Raw genomic sequence first — 15,278 nt, 5'->3', positions numbered from 1 at the left:
AGTTTGCTGCTTTTCTCAGATAGTTTAATGCAGACAGGCAGAAGTTATTGGACTACTTGTATTTAGAAGTCTATGGGGTTATTAAAAGTGATCTGTTACTTCAGTGGTTAAAGGCCACAGTGCTGTTGCCAGTTCCTGACATCACACTGTAAACAGAGCTTCACACAAAACACTTGGAAGAGCTTCCAAAAGTGGTACCAATCAGTTGGGAACTCTTATTATTTTTTCATTCCCAATACAGCTGGCAATACTTATTTATTTTATTTTGCTTTCCCAGATGGTGTGAGGCACAACACGCTTGCTTGTTGCATTAAAGCTTAGCCTGAAAGAGTGAGAGCAAATTTATAAATCAGAAATATGGTTCTCTAAGGAATGGAGCTTTCCTCACTGTTTATGCAAGGGCAGAGGAGAGTTGCATGCTACAGTTACAATCTGAGTGGCTTACCTTCTCCAGAAGCTACAGTGGTACCTCGGGTTACATACGCTTCAGGTTACACACGCTTCAGGTTACAGACTCCGCTAACCCAGAAATAGTACCTTGGGTTAAGAACTTTGCTTCAGGATGAGAACAGAAATCGTGCTCCGGCGGCACGGCAGCAGTGGGAGGCCCCATTAGCTAAAGTGGTGCTTCAGGTTAAGAATAGTTTCAGGTTAAAAACGCACCTCCGGAACGAATTAAGTACGTAACCAGAGGTACCACTGTATTTTAGAACTGTCACCCCTCCACGCAGCAAAATGTAACAGTAATTCTCCTTTCTCATCAGCTCGAATGGACAACAAAGATAAAAATGAGACTGGAACTGAAGAGCCTAAACCAAAGGTAAGCTGACAAGCATATATGAACATGGATGCAGTTCATCCTCTCTGCATTCTTGGTTCTTCCTTAAAACATTTTTCTTTATCTTTGATGGAGTAAATATTTTGCTTTCTGCTAGAAACCTTTAAATGCAGTTTGTTGTCTCCCCACCACCACCACCATTTTTTTTTTTTGCAAGGCCCAGTGTGCATTCTAAGTTAGAATCCCTTTAAAATCTGTATTTTAAGCTTGAGAAGCCACTTTCTTCCCTGTAACTAAACTAGGTGTGACAGGAAGTTGCTGCTGTAAAACTTGACATCTCCTTTTGCATAGAGTTTCATTCAAGCCCGAGTATCTCTGAGAAGCATTTCTGTGTGGTAATCAGTGTTAAGCTTTTTTTGTGGAACTTCTGCTTCAGGGACAGCCTCTCTTCCTCCCTGTGGTGCTGGCTTTGGAGAATCCTACCCACTAGTTTAAACACGTTTTAATGTGAGCTTGATTTTATTGTGTATTTCTATGTGTAGTTTTTAAAGTGTAACATACTTAGGGCTAATGGTGAGAGGGATAGAAATATAAACAAACAAACAAACATAAAATAAAATAAAATAAAATAAAATAAAATAAAATAAAATAAAATAAAGTGAATGAAAGCCCCCTTTTGCTGTACAAAAGCAGCAGCTGTCATACCTTGCCTTATAACTCGAGCTTTGAAAGGATCGTTTGCCTCTTTAATCAGAACCACAAAAAGAAAAGACTGAATTGCCTAAAGAGCAAATAAGGCAAGCCACAAAATGGATCAGAGCACGCACAGGAAACTTGAAAATAAGGATTGCTTTGACAGGCCCACAGACTTGCCTGGAAAAGGCATGTGACTGAAAGGACTACAGTTTTATTCTGCTAGTTTTTTAAAGGCTTGTTCTCCCAAGCCTCTGTTTCTGGGGTTAAGTTTTGGAACTTAATTGCTCTCTCCCCTTCCTAGCTCTCAAACGGATTGCCTGGAAAATGTCTGCTGGCCATGTAGATAGCAATACATCCACAGAGCCTGGCTTGTTTGTTGATCGTTGTAGTTCAGAAACCTTTCTTCCTCATTCAATAGTAATAATGAAGTGGCTTACTAGTGAAGAGGTTGAAGCAAACTTCTTTATTTAATGGAAACCTGTTCAGACACTAACCAGCTATTCCCATGGGAGTAAAACAATAAATGGCAAAACCTGTGGTTTTTCTAGGTTATGTTGCAAGCTCAAAGGGATTGATGGTTCCAGTAGTGGCTGGTAGGTTGGTTCAGGTGGGGCTGAATTTCTGTCCCCGCTTTCAAACACAGTGTGTTGCCTCTGCTTACTGGGAGGGGGGAGAGGGCAAGGCAACTGAGAGCTTAGCAGGTACTGGTGTGGCAGCAGAGCCAGTTGAACACTCCTCCTACACCAAGTTCTCGTTGCCCTCCTACTCCCCCTCTCAATAAGCAGCAACATCATGTCATGTTTGGAAGGCAAGAGAGTAAGGCAGCCAGATCTGTAATGTCCTGCCAGCCACTCCTGGATGTAGCTGCCATCATCTCTCCCAGAATTCTTCTTTATGAAGATGTCATGGTGGAAACCAATGCCACAGAACTGATAAATGCAATATGTGGGAGCATGTTTACTTTCAGATGCTCCTTTGATGATGTACTATTCAAAAATCTGTGATTTTGGTACCCTATCCTTCTAAGGGTGAGATAGATGATGCGATGCTTTGAAATTCTTTTTAATGCCAGCGCAGTGCAGGAGATAGAGAGCCAGTTTCAGTTAGGTTTTGATTTTCTTTTAACATGCTTAAGGCCATTGGTCATTCTGACTTTACTTTAACCACCACACTTTTTCAGTTTATTTTTATTATTTTATTACTTTTTTCTCATGCTGATCTTTGGTTTTATTTTATTTTGTTCACATGTTTTTAAGACATCCATACCTTCCTCTGTCAAAATCTTGGAAGGTAGATCCTCCATTGTTCCCAAACGAAACTCCTCTGTTAGTTCTATCCCTTTGAAAAAACCCTCCAACCCTCCTGAGTCCTCAGTACCAACTTCCATCCCTAAATGCATCTCTTCTATCGCATCCCGACCAACCAGTACAGGAACAAAAGAGAAAAGGGGCAAGGTAAGAAATGGTGTAAAAAGAAGTTGGTGGAGTGAGGGGCTGGGGTAAATCTATTTCTTTCCCATTTGCTTAGATTCCTTGCATTGGGTTGGGCATGCATTTACAGCAAATTGCATGCAAGTGGTTGTTGTGTTTTGCAATTTGTACTTACCTGACTTTTTCTTAATGACCAAGATATGAATATACTTTACTTGGTTATGGCTAGCTACTACCACTCCAATGTATTGCCTTTTTCTCCCATTTTAAGAGATTGTGCTAGGATTGGCCACTAATTATAGCCAAGTTGAGGAATACTTCTTTCGAATAGTTGAACAAACAGCTTGACAATGCACTTAATATTGTGTTTAATTTGCACATAAATGAAGTCAAATAAATTGCCACTTGATACATTAATGTGCTCAGATGGAGTGTTATTTATTTAGTCTACAAACTGCCCCACATCTGCAGATCTCTGGGTAGGTAACAATAAAACTTGGCAATTTAGAGAAGAAATGAAAAGTGCAAATATATAAATTCACTTTAGCCAAGTATGTTTATTCTGCTTAAATTCTTCTTAGTTTTTTATATTCATGGTTTTTCCCCTGGACATTGCCAGCGTTTTACTGAGCTTTATTTAGTTAATGGATATGTAAGACATTTGACGTTGCTTGTTGCTCAGGTTTTCCAGATGGCACAGTATTTGCATGTTATCACACCTGCTCCTGCAAGCTGTGGTGATGTAACAGTGAATGATTTATTCAACAGTCACACATGTTTTCATGTGGATATCACATTTTATATACAACAGAAAGGACTCATGAAATAAGTGCATTCAATTAATGTGGGTGAAAAAGGGATTATGTAATACTGTTATTACTGTGGATATCTATTCTAAAAGCTGTATGTTTAGGAGCTAAGCAGGAACAAGGCATCATCAACTTTGCATTTGGACAAGCCATTAGTTTTACTTTACATAAGTTGTTCATTATTTATGTTCTGAAATCAAATGAGAAAATGGTAGAATTGAATAGAATAGCATTTTGTATGCCAAGCCTCATAAAAATACATATAATAAGCACATGGTAAAGTCTTGAAACTTGTATTGGCATTGTGAGTTCATTTCTCAGGTTTAGGTTGAAAATGTGTAAATAAAGAGGAAATCCCCCTAATCCACAGCAATTTACTCTGCTTTTTTAGTCTATGAGCAGTCAATAAATACTGCCCTTTCTCAATTTCTGTCACCAGGGTCCAGATATGAAAACAAAGATAGCCACTCCACGACCTGGTATGGGACAGAATCAGAAGAGTCCAGCCAATGCTTCTCGGATCCCTGCCAAAACTCCCACCATTCCCAAGACACCACCCAGCCTTGGTAAGAGAAGAAGGGTTTTTTGTGTGTTGCATAGCAGTTTGGTTTTTTTGCTTTCTGGAAATTGCTCCAAACAAACTGTGGTTTACTTGAGCTCCCTCACATTCAAATACAAAGGTGTTGGGTTTTTGCTTTTATTTGTGGTGTATCAAGAGAAAGTACAAGTCCTTCCTCAGTATATTCCTCTTGGCAGTAGATGTGACCAAGAACTGTGCCTATGCAGAGAAACCTTTTAAAAGAACCCAAAAGGCCTCTGAAGAAAGTGGCATGAAGTTGATGTGGCCTAGCACCGCAAAAGTTCATTTGACACAGGCCTCAAGGCAGGAATTTTAATAAAAGTAGCATGAGAAGTAGCCTTTTCTCAAAATCATAAGGTGAGCTTTTATAAAGGGCAGGGAGCACCAGCCAACCTGTCCATTTCTGCCTCTGACTGCCACCATAATCCTGCTTAAGAATCAAATCTCACTCAGCACTGGATGATTGGATAGCAGGTGGCTGCCATCTTGTATCACCCCCAATGCAATGCTTGACATGATGACAAAGGGACCTAAGATGGTGGTTTCTTGCTACCAGTTTGTATTCTTTTTAAAGAATCACCAATTACAGGGAATCAGCCAAGTTACAGGGAACTAGGCAGAGGGCCTTCTTGGTAGTGGCACCCACCCTGTGGAACACCCTCTCACCAGATGTCAAAGAGAAAAACAACTACCAGACTTTTAGAAGACATCTGAAGGCAGCCCTGTTTAGGGAAGCTTATAATGTTGGAAAGACTATTGTATTTTAAGATTTTGTTGGAAGCCGCCCACAGTGGCTGGGGTAACCCAGCCAGATGGGCGGGGTATAAATAATAAATTATTAATATTATTATTAAGGATCACCTCATTGCAACAAGATGCTGAAAGCCTTGAGCCTAGGTCTTGGTCTGGTGCTCTTCTACCACCCCCAGATACATGTGTTCTCCGATAGTCACCCAATGAGTGGTTTACCCAGTCTTGGAGGCAGGGTTAAATAGGGCTTAAGGTCCTGCTCCTGTGCTCCCTGTCCCCTTAGTGCACTTTCCCTGTTTCCCTTTTATTTTCTAATACTCATTGGAATCTCTGTAGTCTGCCCTTCCTTTCCCCCCTAGCAACCAGGATGCAAGATTATCATTGTTTTTCACGGAGCGGTTGTTTTTGTTCTTTCAGCTGCCAAAAAGGAGCAAAGAAGGCCCCCTAACACAGCAGCAAAATCTGAGAGAGGTAAAAAAAAGTTTACTATTTCCTCTTCATTCCTAACAAATCCTGTCCGCTGGCATTGACCATAAATTCTGTAAAACCTTGATAATTAAATTACCTTTTTTGGGGGGTAGGTAAAAGGTTGTTTTATTCATATTTTAAAATATCTTTCCATTGGAAAGAAAGTTGCAACAGTAGTAAATGCAACATAGCATTTTTTTTATTTATTTAAAACATTTTTATATCACTCTTCATTAAAATTCTAGGGTGGTCTGCAATAGATGCCAATATAATAAAACGGCATATTAAAATACAATAAAAACAGTAAAAACGGCAACAACTGCAGTAGCTGAACAGTTTTCTGTGGCAAAGACCTGGATGAACAAGTGTATTTTCAGAAGGTGCTAAAAACTCACCAAAGTTGATTCCTTCCTTATTTCAGTGGGGAGATGATTAGCTAGGTGCTGTAACAGAAAACGTCCTCCCCCTGCTTGCTAATTTCCTTCGTGCATATTGAACAGTGTGGAAGGTTCTTTTGAATCAACAGCTAAACGATTACTTAACATATTGTACTTTCATTTCAAATTGCAGGTGAACCGGTAAAGTCTGGAGATAGGAGTGGCTACAGCAGCCCTGGATCTCCAGGAACTCCTGGCAGTCGCTCCCGCACACCCTCCCTGCCAACTCCACCAAACAGGGAGCCCAAGAAGGTGGCAGTGGTTCGCACCCCGCCAAAATCCCCTTCTTCTGTCAAGAGCCGCTTGCAGACAGCCCCTGTCCCCATGCCAGACCTGAAGAATATAAAGTCCAAGATTGGTTCCACTGAAAATTTGAAGCATCAGCCAGGGGGTGGAAAGGTAAATCCAATGCACCTTGTCTTTATGTGTGGGCAAATGAAATACAAGTTTGGAGTTAGATGGGAAGTTACCTACCTTACCAACTTATATTGCATTCTGACCCTTGCAGCGGCAGCCATCTCTTCAATATGTGAGTCCCCTGAATCTTTACACACAGATGTCTCTGTGTAGCCCACAACTTTGTATAAAGATCTTTTGACTGGGGCACAAACCCAGCAGTAGCATTACAAGAAAACTGAAACAGCATCTCAAACTTCCTCCTGAAACTAGCCAGGAGGCAGGATGGAAAGCAGCTCCTGTGGCCAGGCACTCTGAAAATGCCCCAGCTGCCAATTTGAGATTTCAGTTGCTTCAAAACTAAATTTCTGCTGCTGGGAATAAAAGGCCTATGGCAGCGCCTACTGTGTTATCTTCTCCCTCTCTAGAACTCTGTCTTCTGTCCCAGATATCTTGCACTTCCCTGAGGGCCTTTTCTATAGTTTGAGAACCACTGTACTACAAAGTAGTGAATGGGCTCAATCTTCTCCATTCCATGTTACATTACTTGCCAAAGTTCTGTTTTTTGGTTCCAACCTCACCATATCTCTGTTCAGAAAGAAGAAGTTTCATCTTTCAGATCACCCTGTGCTCAAAGTGCATTTGTACAAACTAAGTAAGGGTTAGAAAGCACATGGAATCTGAGCAGATAGAGCAAATGGAGTATGTATGGAACACTCTTACCAAGATTGGAGCTGGGGTGACATGTATTTAAAAGTCATATAGAATCACTGACTCACAGTGGTGAGGAAAAGTGCTATGTGCATGGTTAGATACAGCTGTGCTGTACCCAACCAACATGTGAAAGGAGAATAGACATGGTATACACGTCACTTGGCAAATCCTTAAGCTAGGTTTATCTATGTCGACAACTTTCACTGCTAGAACACCTGCTGTGTTTGGAAGAGGCTTGTGCAGGGGGCTGAGAGATAATCTTCCTTCAGCCCAGGGCTGAAGAACCTTTTTTAGCTTGAGGATAACATTCCTTTCTGGGCCACATATCAGTGATAATCAGGGCCAGAGGCAAAAGTGAGCAGAGCAATGCATTTAAATGTTACCTTTGTGCAGGAGACTAGTTTTTATACACACTATTCTCCATCTAGGTAAGAAAGAGGCATTATCAATGGCCTGGTGCCATGTAGGCCTTCCATCCGCTTTGGCGGGTGGCTCAGCTACGCCCTTATCTGGACAAGGATAGCCTAACTTCTGATAACTTCTAGGGTTCCTGCAATGTGTTATATGTGGGGTTGCCTTTGGAAGCTGCCTTTGGACTTAGCTCATTACACCAATTCTGACATGACTTCATTGGCCACCAGTAAATTTCCCTGCTCAATTCAAAATGCTAATCTTGGCTGCTTCACTCCTCTCCCCAAGCACTGGGGAGAAAGAGACCGCAATCCTTGCCTTAGGAACTGACACCATTAGGCCCATACCTAGAGATTTCTGAGTTTGAACTGGGGACCTTGTGCATGCAAAGCAGATGATCTGTCACTGATCTGTGGCCCTTCTCCTACATGAAGGCATGTTGGGGGCTAATGTGGGGAAGATAGTTGTATTATTCTCCCTTCTTCTAAAGGACAAATATCTTTCAGCAAAACTATAAGGCTTCTTTATCAATAGCCACACTCACTAGTTCCATTCTCTTGCATAGAGATTTACAGAAAGGAAGGAAGAAAGTTAAGTGACATGGAATTAGGCCCACAGAAGGGCACAGAATCTGAAGCCACATCTTCAGTTTGCTGCAGTACTGTGTTGCTGATAAGTAATTTCTATCTAGTTGTGGGCTTCTTCTAGTGCTACTACAATATATAGTCATTCTTTGAAGGGTTGCTCTAAACTAAAGGGCTGGATTATTATGAGGCTGCTGCAGCCCAGGGTAATTTAGGGATCTATGGTTTGTCCCATTCCCTGTACTGATGCAACAATTGCCAGACCTAAATATTCTGTATCTGCAAAACAATATGAGTAGTCTGTAGCTAAGGGACGTTCTTAGCTTACTGGTCATAGCTTGCTTGTCTTTATGACCTGCCTTGAAATTGTTAATTAATGTATGACTGTTAGGGGTTGGTGGTTTTATTTGGCTTTATCTTAATGTTGTTTTAACCTGCCCTGGGGCTTTATGGTGAAGGGTGAATAAGAAATACAGTAAGTAGATAGAGTGGTAACCATTATTGCAAATGTAAACACCACCCACAAATTACCCAGATTACTTGACTGGGTGCTCAGCATCAGGTTTTAGAGTGTGCTTTTTTCACTTACTTTTTACAGAGGAGCAACATAATGTCATCAAATCTTGTAACTCTTGTGTTTCCACCGTCTTTCCTCAGACTATGGAAAATCCAGCAAGTGTAAATCACCTTAGCATTATTCTTGTCATATTTTTTTAAGGTATGGTTTTGATGTTTGCAATGTTGTATTAGGCAGGCAGGCCTGTCTGTCTGCATCTGTACTTTGGTACACTTCATTATTACCTTTTTGATAGGAGTCATTGATGGGTGGGGATCTCTTTTTAAATTAGCACTGTTTCTCCTTTATTTTTTAAAAAAACATTAGTATAATATTGCTTCAACTTAAAATGGGTTTTAATGCAACTTTAAAAAAAAGTTTTAAAAAACATGCATGTTATTTGAATATTTGTATTTAGTGCCATTTTATCACTATTGATCACTGCCCCCATGCTCACTTTAAAATATTTTTGTTCTAGTTTTAAGCATTATTTTTTTACAGTAATTATGTAATACTGTTGAAATTTTAAAAGCACTGAAGCACAGTTTTTAAAAATGGTATTAGAATTGATTTAAAATGGCTTGTTGTGTTAAATATTTGCTTCTCCAGCCACATGTCTATGCCATGCCCACTTGTGTAGACAGGACATAATGGGAGATAAACACACAGAAAGTAGTAAATTCCCTGATGTGTGGAAACTCTGTTGCAGTTCTGAATGAGGCTTTCAGGGAGGGAGGGAGGGAGGGAGGGAGGGAGAGAGAGAGAGAGAGAGAGAGAGAGAGATCAACAGTTGAGTTCAGGTGCTTTCAGATTGACAACCCTTTTTAAAGTCTGGTGAAAGTTTGACGTGCTTCCAAATATAATGGTTATTCTGTGGTGCTAGCAACGACTAGGAGGTGAATATGATTATCCTAGCAGCATTTACCATGCCAATGAACATAGCAGATCAGAGAGCCATTAACTGCATTTATTATATACCACCCTTAACAGTAATTAGCCCTGGCTCTCCAACCAATAAGCAAATATAGTTGCTTTGGTTTTACTTTATATTGTTCATATACACACTTTGTTGCAGTCCTGTGCTGGGACAAATATCTCTGTGTTAGAAATGGGGCAGCCTATGTCATGATTTTGTTTTGTTTTTGTTTGTTCTTTTAAGCACTGCACTAATTTCAGGCCTGACTGTAGGACGTTTGCCACTGCGTAAGCTGAAATTTGAAGCTTCATCTTCAAAGCAAGGAACTGGCATTTGCCCCAAGGGGAAAGTCCCTTGCTTCTTTCTTTGTCTTAGATGACTGGTACAAAATGCAAAAGATCTCTCTACTCGAAAGGATAATTGTGGATGGCAGCGGTTGTCACTCATATTCTTTTTCTGGCTATCAAAGGTGCAGGTGGTTAATAAGAAGCTGAACTTTAGCCATGTCCAATCCAGGTGTGGATCAAAGGATAATATCAAACATACCCCAGGAGGAGGCAGTGTGAGTACCTTCACACCATTCAATGCACTATAATAATCTAACTTATTATAAGTGGCATGACTTTTGCATTAACCCTGAAACACCAATGCTGTCTGCACAGTCAGATAGCTATTGATGATGTGTAGTGAATTAACCTGTTACCAGTGAAAATATGGCTTGATTAAAGCTCCAGCAGAGTTAGCTGTATGGGGATGTGCACTGAGCTAATTGGGTATTGAATTGGAGGCAATATTATTTAAGTGGCTGCCTTCTCAATACATAGTGTTCAAATTACCCCAGAAATTATCCTTTCTGACTCAGATAGTTGATGGAAAATGAAGGTGCAGAGTGTATTGCAAATGGAAAGCTGATTAAAAGTGTGGTGTGTTCATGGACACATATAATCAGCATTAAAAAAAAATCCAAATTCTTCATCAAGGAAGCACATGTTCCTTGTTTCCTCAAAATAAAATATGCAAATTAGATAAAATAATGAATCATTTCCCTTAGGCTTACTTTGCAGAATTTATTTTGCTTCCATGATATGAGTTTTCAGGGAAATTTTATTATTTTTAGTGAGGATTTTGGGAGCAGAGGGAAAGGCAGAAAAGGAAAGTGTTTAGTGTTTATATAGTAGAATTGAGGGGGTAGGGGAGAACTGGTATATATAGGATACAGGAGGGTCTTGCAACAAAATGTTGCAGGATATTATTACCTAATAGGAATTCTCTTGTCCAGATTTCCAGCCATGATGCTTTCCTCCAAAACAGTATAAGCTGTTAGGGGCTCAAGCAAGCCAATTCACTCTTCCCCTGCACTTTGTGATTTTTTGTTTTTACAACTGATATGCAATGTTCAATAGGTTCTGGTGAACCTAACATACTTGTTGCTTACTGTTCCAATTGGGTTAGAAAAATGGTTTTCTTTTGTACTTCTATGAACTTCAGGATTCTCTTAAGCAGACTGGTACCTCTTTGTTGTCTCTCAGTGGTCCTCTTCTTCTGGCTCCATTTCTAAGTTTGCTATTAGAAGGAGGGAAAATTGAGAGTAAGCACATGACACACAAGCTCTGTCTGCTGATCACTGGCACACCAGCCCAGCCCAACTCTGGTTTCTAAGCATTCCTCTGCAAACAAGAAGAAAAATGCCTTTCTAAAGGCTGAGTTTTGAAGGTGCTGGAATTTGAGCTTCCAGGTCAAACATTTAGGCGCATGTAATGCAGTCATGTGACAGGGACGCAGGTGGCGCTGTGGGTTAAAGCCTCAGCGCCTAGGACTTGCCGATCGAAAGGTCGGCAGTTCGAATCCCTGCGGCGGGGTGCGCTCCCGCTGCTCGGTCCCAGCGCCTACCAACCTAGCAGTTCGAAAGCACCTCCGGGTGCAAGTAGATAAATAGGGACTGCTTACCAGCGGGAAGGTAAACAGCGTTTCCGTGTGCGGCTCTGGCTCGCCAGAGCAGCGATGTCACGCTGGCCACGTGACCCGGAAGTGTCTCCGGACAGCGCTGGCCCCAGGCCTCTTAAGTGAGATGGGCGCACAACCCCAGAGTCTGTCAAGACTGGCCCGTACGGGCAGGGGTACCTTTACCTTTACCTTTAATGCAGTCATGTGCTTGACACAGACAAATCAAAGAATATGTCATGCAATCATAGACTTGAGACCCTGAGAGTCATCTAGTCCAACCCCTGGCAATTCAAAAATTTCAGCTAAAGCATCCATGACAGATGACCATCCAGCCTCTGCTTTAAAACTTCCAAGGAAGGTCCACCACCTTCTCAGGGAGTCTGTTCCACTGTCGAACATCCCTAACCATAATAAAGTTCTCCCTGGTGTCTAGTTAGAAACTCCTTTCTTGTAACTTGAAGATATTGATTCAGGTCCTACCCTCCGAAGCAGGAGAAAAGAAGCTTGCTCCGTCTTCCATGTGACAGCCCTTTAGATATTTGAAAATGGCTAGCATCTCTCCTCCCAGTCTCCTTTTTTCCAGGCTAAGATCTCTAAATCCTTTTCATACGTACTATGAAGCCAGGTGTCTCCCATTTTATATCTGTGCAGCTGTTTCTTCCTGCCTGTGTAGAGCCTTACATTTGTCCCTATTGAAATTCATTTTGTTAGTCTGGGCCCAGTTCTCCAATCTGTTAAGGTCATCTTGAATCCCAATTGTCTTCTGTAGCATTAGCTACCCATCACAGTTTTGTGTCATCTGCAAATCAGATGAGCATCCTCTCAATGTCACCCGGTATGTTTTTCAAAACAATAAGGGATATGTACAAGGCTTACAGCCTGTGTTCAGAACAAGTTCCACATACTTTCACAAGTGTACATAACGTGCTCAAATTAGTTTGGTGTATTGGTTTGCCTTGTTTAAACAATTTGACTCTTTTGACTTGGTGTTGGTATGACTGTATCCTACCACATTCCTTATGTTGATGTTTCCATGTTGTTTTGTCAGCCAAGATAATTGTGGGACATATCAGAACAGCAGGGTTTATTTTATGCACTAGTCTGCAGTGGATACATTTCATCTTGAACTAGCTTTTATAAACAAATTTATATTTTAAAAAGAAAACCTGAAATGCTTTCAAGGGCTATAGCTCCATTCAAGATTAGTAAGGAACACATTATGCGTTGCACTTAGGCCAGCTTGCTGTTGTACTGTTTAATGTACCTATCTATAGGTGCCCTATAAGTTAGGAAGGCTTTTTAGCAAAGTTGGCCATCTCCAAATAAGTTTGCACATCAGAATTGTTTGTACGGTTTGTGAATATTGCAAAGAGTAGCTGGGGAAGAAAAGGAGTGCACAGAGGGCTTAGATGAAGGCAGATGTTGCATGGGCACTTGTACTTGGAGACTGGATTTCCACATTACATAAGGAACCTGCAAAAGTACCGGTATATTATGCCTTTAATGTTGGCATTCCCAATTTTTTTCTGCCATTTCTTTTATAAATCATGCTTAGAGGAAGCCATGATGTATTTTCATTGCGGATTAAAAAATCCTTTTTGCCTTTTTCAAATTTGGAGGAAGATCTTTCAGTAACTAGCATTTGGAAGAGGAAAGAAAATTGCAACAGCACTGCTATTTGTATAGTCAATTCTAGCTTAGTCGCGTTCATTAATTTCAGTGGATCTACTCTGAGTAAAGCTTAGTTGAATAACCCCCTAGTGTTCAGGCACAGGAACTAGTGCTTAGTGCTTTTATTCTAAGCCATCTGTTCAGTGCTCTGTGGGCATTTGCTGTGCTGTGTGAAGCTGATGAGAGCTATAGTCCGAGGCTACCACACCCTGCATAATAAAGTGTATTTATTATTTTACTTATCTTAATTTTTGTAAACCTCATTGTAATTTAAAATGAATGTATATAAACTCACCTAGTGATGGAGGTTTATGTGAGCTTCGGCTAAATTTGCAATATCCCGAAGCAAAACCCAAAAGTGTTCTTAAGTAGGGGAAAGTTTTCTTCAGTGTCAATCTGAAAAAAAAGACACCTGACATATGAGATAGTAAACACCAAAATAGTACTGCAATACACCATCCTGGGGGTTGGTGTCAAAGGCAATGGAATGGCGTTCTTGTTCTATTTTTAGAGTCAGAGAGCAAAGACTTATTTGTTTACAAAACATGGACAAATTGGATCACCCTTTTATTGAAAATGCTTCTTTGGGATTTATGTGAGAAGTCCATGTGATTTATTTGGAGCAATTCAGACATTACAAAGACACTTGGGTCTTGAAAAGTTTTAGATCTGATTCACAGTGATTAATAGGTTTATAGGTATCATTACTTCCCTGTGCTATGATACTGGGTGTGGATTCTGTGCAAAACAATTACTGCATTTCTATCTAGTACACATTAAGTCTAACCTATTGACCTTGGCAGGCAAGATGGAAATGTGCTCTCAGATGAAGACAGTTTGCCTAGCAAAATACAGAGTTGAGCTGACTTCTATACCAAATATAAGCAGATTTTTACTGATCTATGCTTAAGATGTGCTGAACTAGGAAGACAGGATGCACGTTTTGTGACAAGGTTGAGTTGAAGAACCTCCTGAGATGCATATGCAAGAAGGGTCTACTATAGAACAAAGGCAGAGAAAACAGGTGCCTGTTTGTGTGGTCTCTCCTGATACTTTTTCCTATCTATTTCCCCACCCTGTACCTTATATATGTGTTCATTCTAGCACTAAGCTACACAACACAAATTCTTGATTTCCCACTGGGTGCTTTTCATCCTGTGCTCAACAATGCATATCAAAATGTCTCTCCTTCTGTCACAGCTTTCACCAAATGCAAACAGATTAAAAAATACGATAAGAGAAAGATGTTTACAGAGGAGTCTTTGAGATGTTCAGGATAGTTTAGACTCATCTTTAAAAAGATTGGTGGGATCCCAGATCTCAGGATGGTTGGAAGACCTATCAGGACAGCCTGCTCCAGGAAACTGATGGATCCTAAATGATTTTTTGATGGCTTTTGGGAAGAGTTTCCTTTCACCCAAACTGGGCAATCCTGCTGAAGGCCTCATGAGGCTAGGGGCTTGATTCACCCCAAGTGCCCTTCCTCGATTTGGGGAGCTGAGCTAGCCTCTTCAATTGTGAAGTTGGAAGGAGCGAACCAATGGGGTGACTAGTAAAGTGGTAGTAATAGTATTTAATCTGATCAACAGATTAGATACTGTACTATAGACTATTAGTGTGCCTAGTACAGTCTACTCTGTGGCCACACTATTCCATCATTATTTTGCCAACTGTTCCGGCACTTTATCGCAGTCAAAGGGCTGTTAAATCTTGATTCTTCTACAGATAGGAGGCAACTTGGTAGCTGGCTGTGACCAATATTCTGGACCCTTTGTGGGCAGAAATGTTTTTACCCATTCTGACTTAGATCCTACAGTTAAGGCAGAGTCAACAGAGGAATTTTGGTATCTGCTTGTTTTGAATACTTTCCCATTTGTACAGCCTTTGGATGTGGACGTGATTATTTTTTTTAATCTCCTCTTTGTTTTATGTTGGTTTTAATGTATGTGTCATATATTGTTGTAAGTTGTTTTGAGTTACTTTTGTTAAAAAAGAAAAAAAAAGCCATTAATAAGATACATAGAATTGGAGAACTGAGGCCAAGCCCTTGTATGCTTCATCTTTGGCCTTCTTTACTAACAAGAGGGGAACTTTTGAATTGCATGATGGGAGTGGTAAAAGCCTCCTGCAAGTAGGTG

The 15,278-nt window shown here is 40.6% G+C and overlaps 1 protein-coding gene across 22 annotated transcripts in view; it reads left to right on the top strand.

Annotated features, from left to right (window-relative positions):
* MAPT (microtubule associated protein tau) overlaps positions 1-15,278 on the top strand; it is an 82,255-nt gene that overhangs the window by 57,653 nt on the left and 9,324 nt on the right. For 17 of the 22 annotated variants that reach the window (XM_079948779.1, XM_079948778.1, XM_079948764.1 and 14 more), the window contains 6 exons: positions 765-820; positions 2,731-2,928; positions 4,153-4,279; positions 5,461-5,514; positions 6,082-6,347; positions 9,995-10,087. In XM_079948779.1, the coding sequence (XP_079804905.1) occupies positions 765-820; positions 2,731-2,928; positions 4,153-4,279; positions 5,461-5,514; positions 6,082-6,347; positions 9,995-10,087 (794 nt within the window). The remainder of the gene's footprint in view (positions 1-764; positions 821-2,730; positions 2,929-4,152; positions 4,280-5,460; positions 5,515-6,081; positions 6,348-9,994; positions 10,088-15,278) is intronic. The other 5 variants (XM_079948771.1, XM_079948767.1, XM_079948775.1 and 2 more) reach the window with 2 other exon arrangements.

The sequence above is a fragment of the Podarcis cretensis genome (assembly GCF_951804945.1).
Source record: "Podarcis cretensis genome assembly, chromosome: 13".
Taxonomy (NCBI): domain Eukaryota; kingdom Metazoa; phylum Chordata; class Lepidosauria; order Squamata; family Lacertidae; genus Podarcis; species Podarcis cretensis.
Note: the sequence above shows the minus strand (reverse complement) of the source record. Positions and strands in the feature narration are given on the sequence as shown.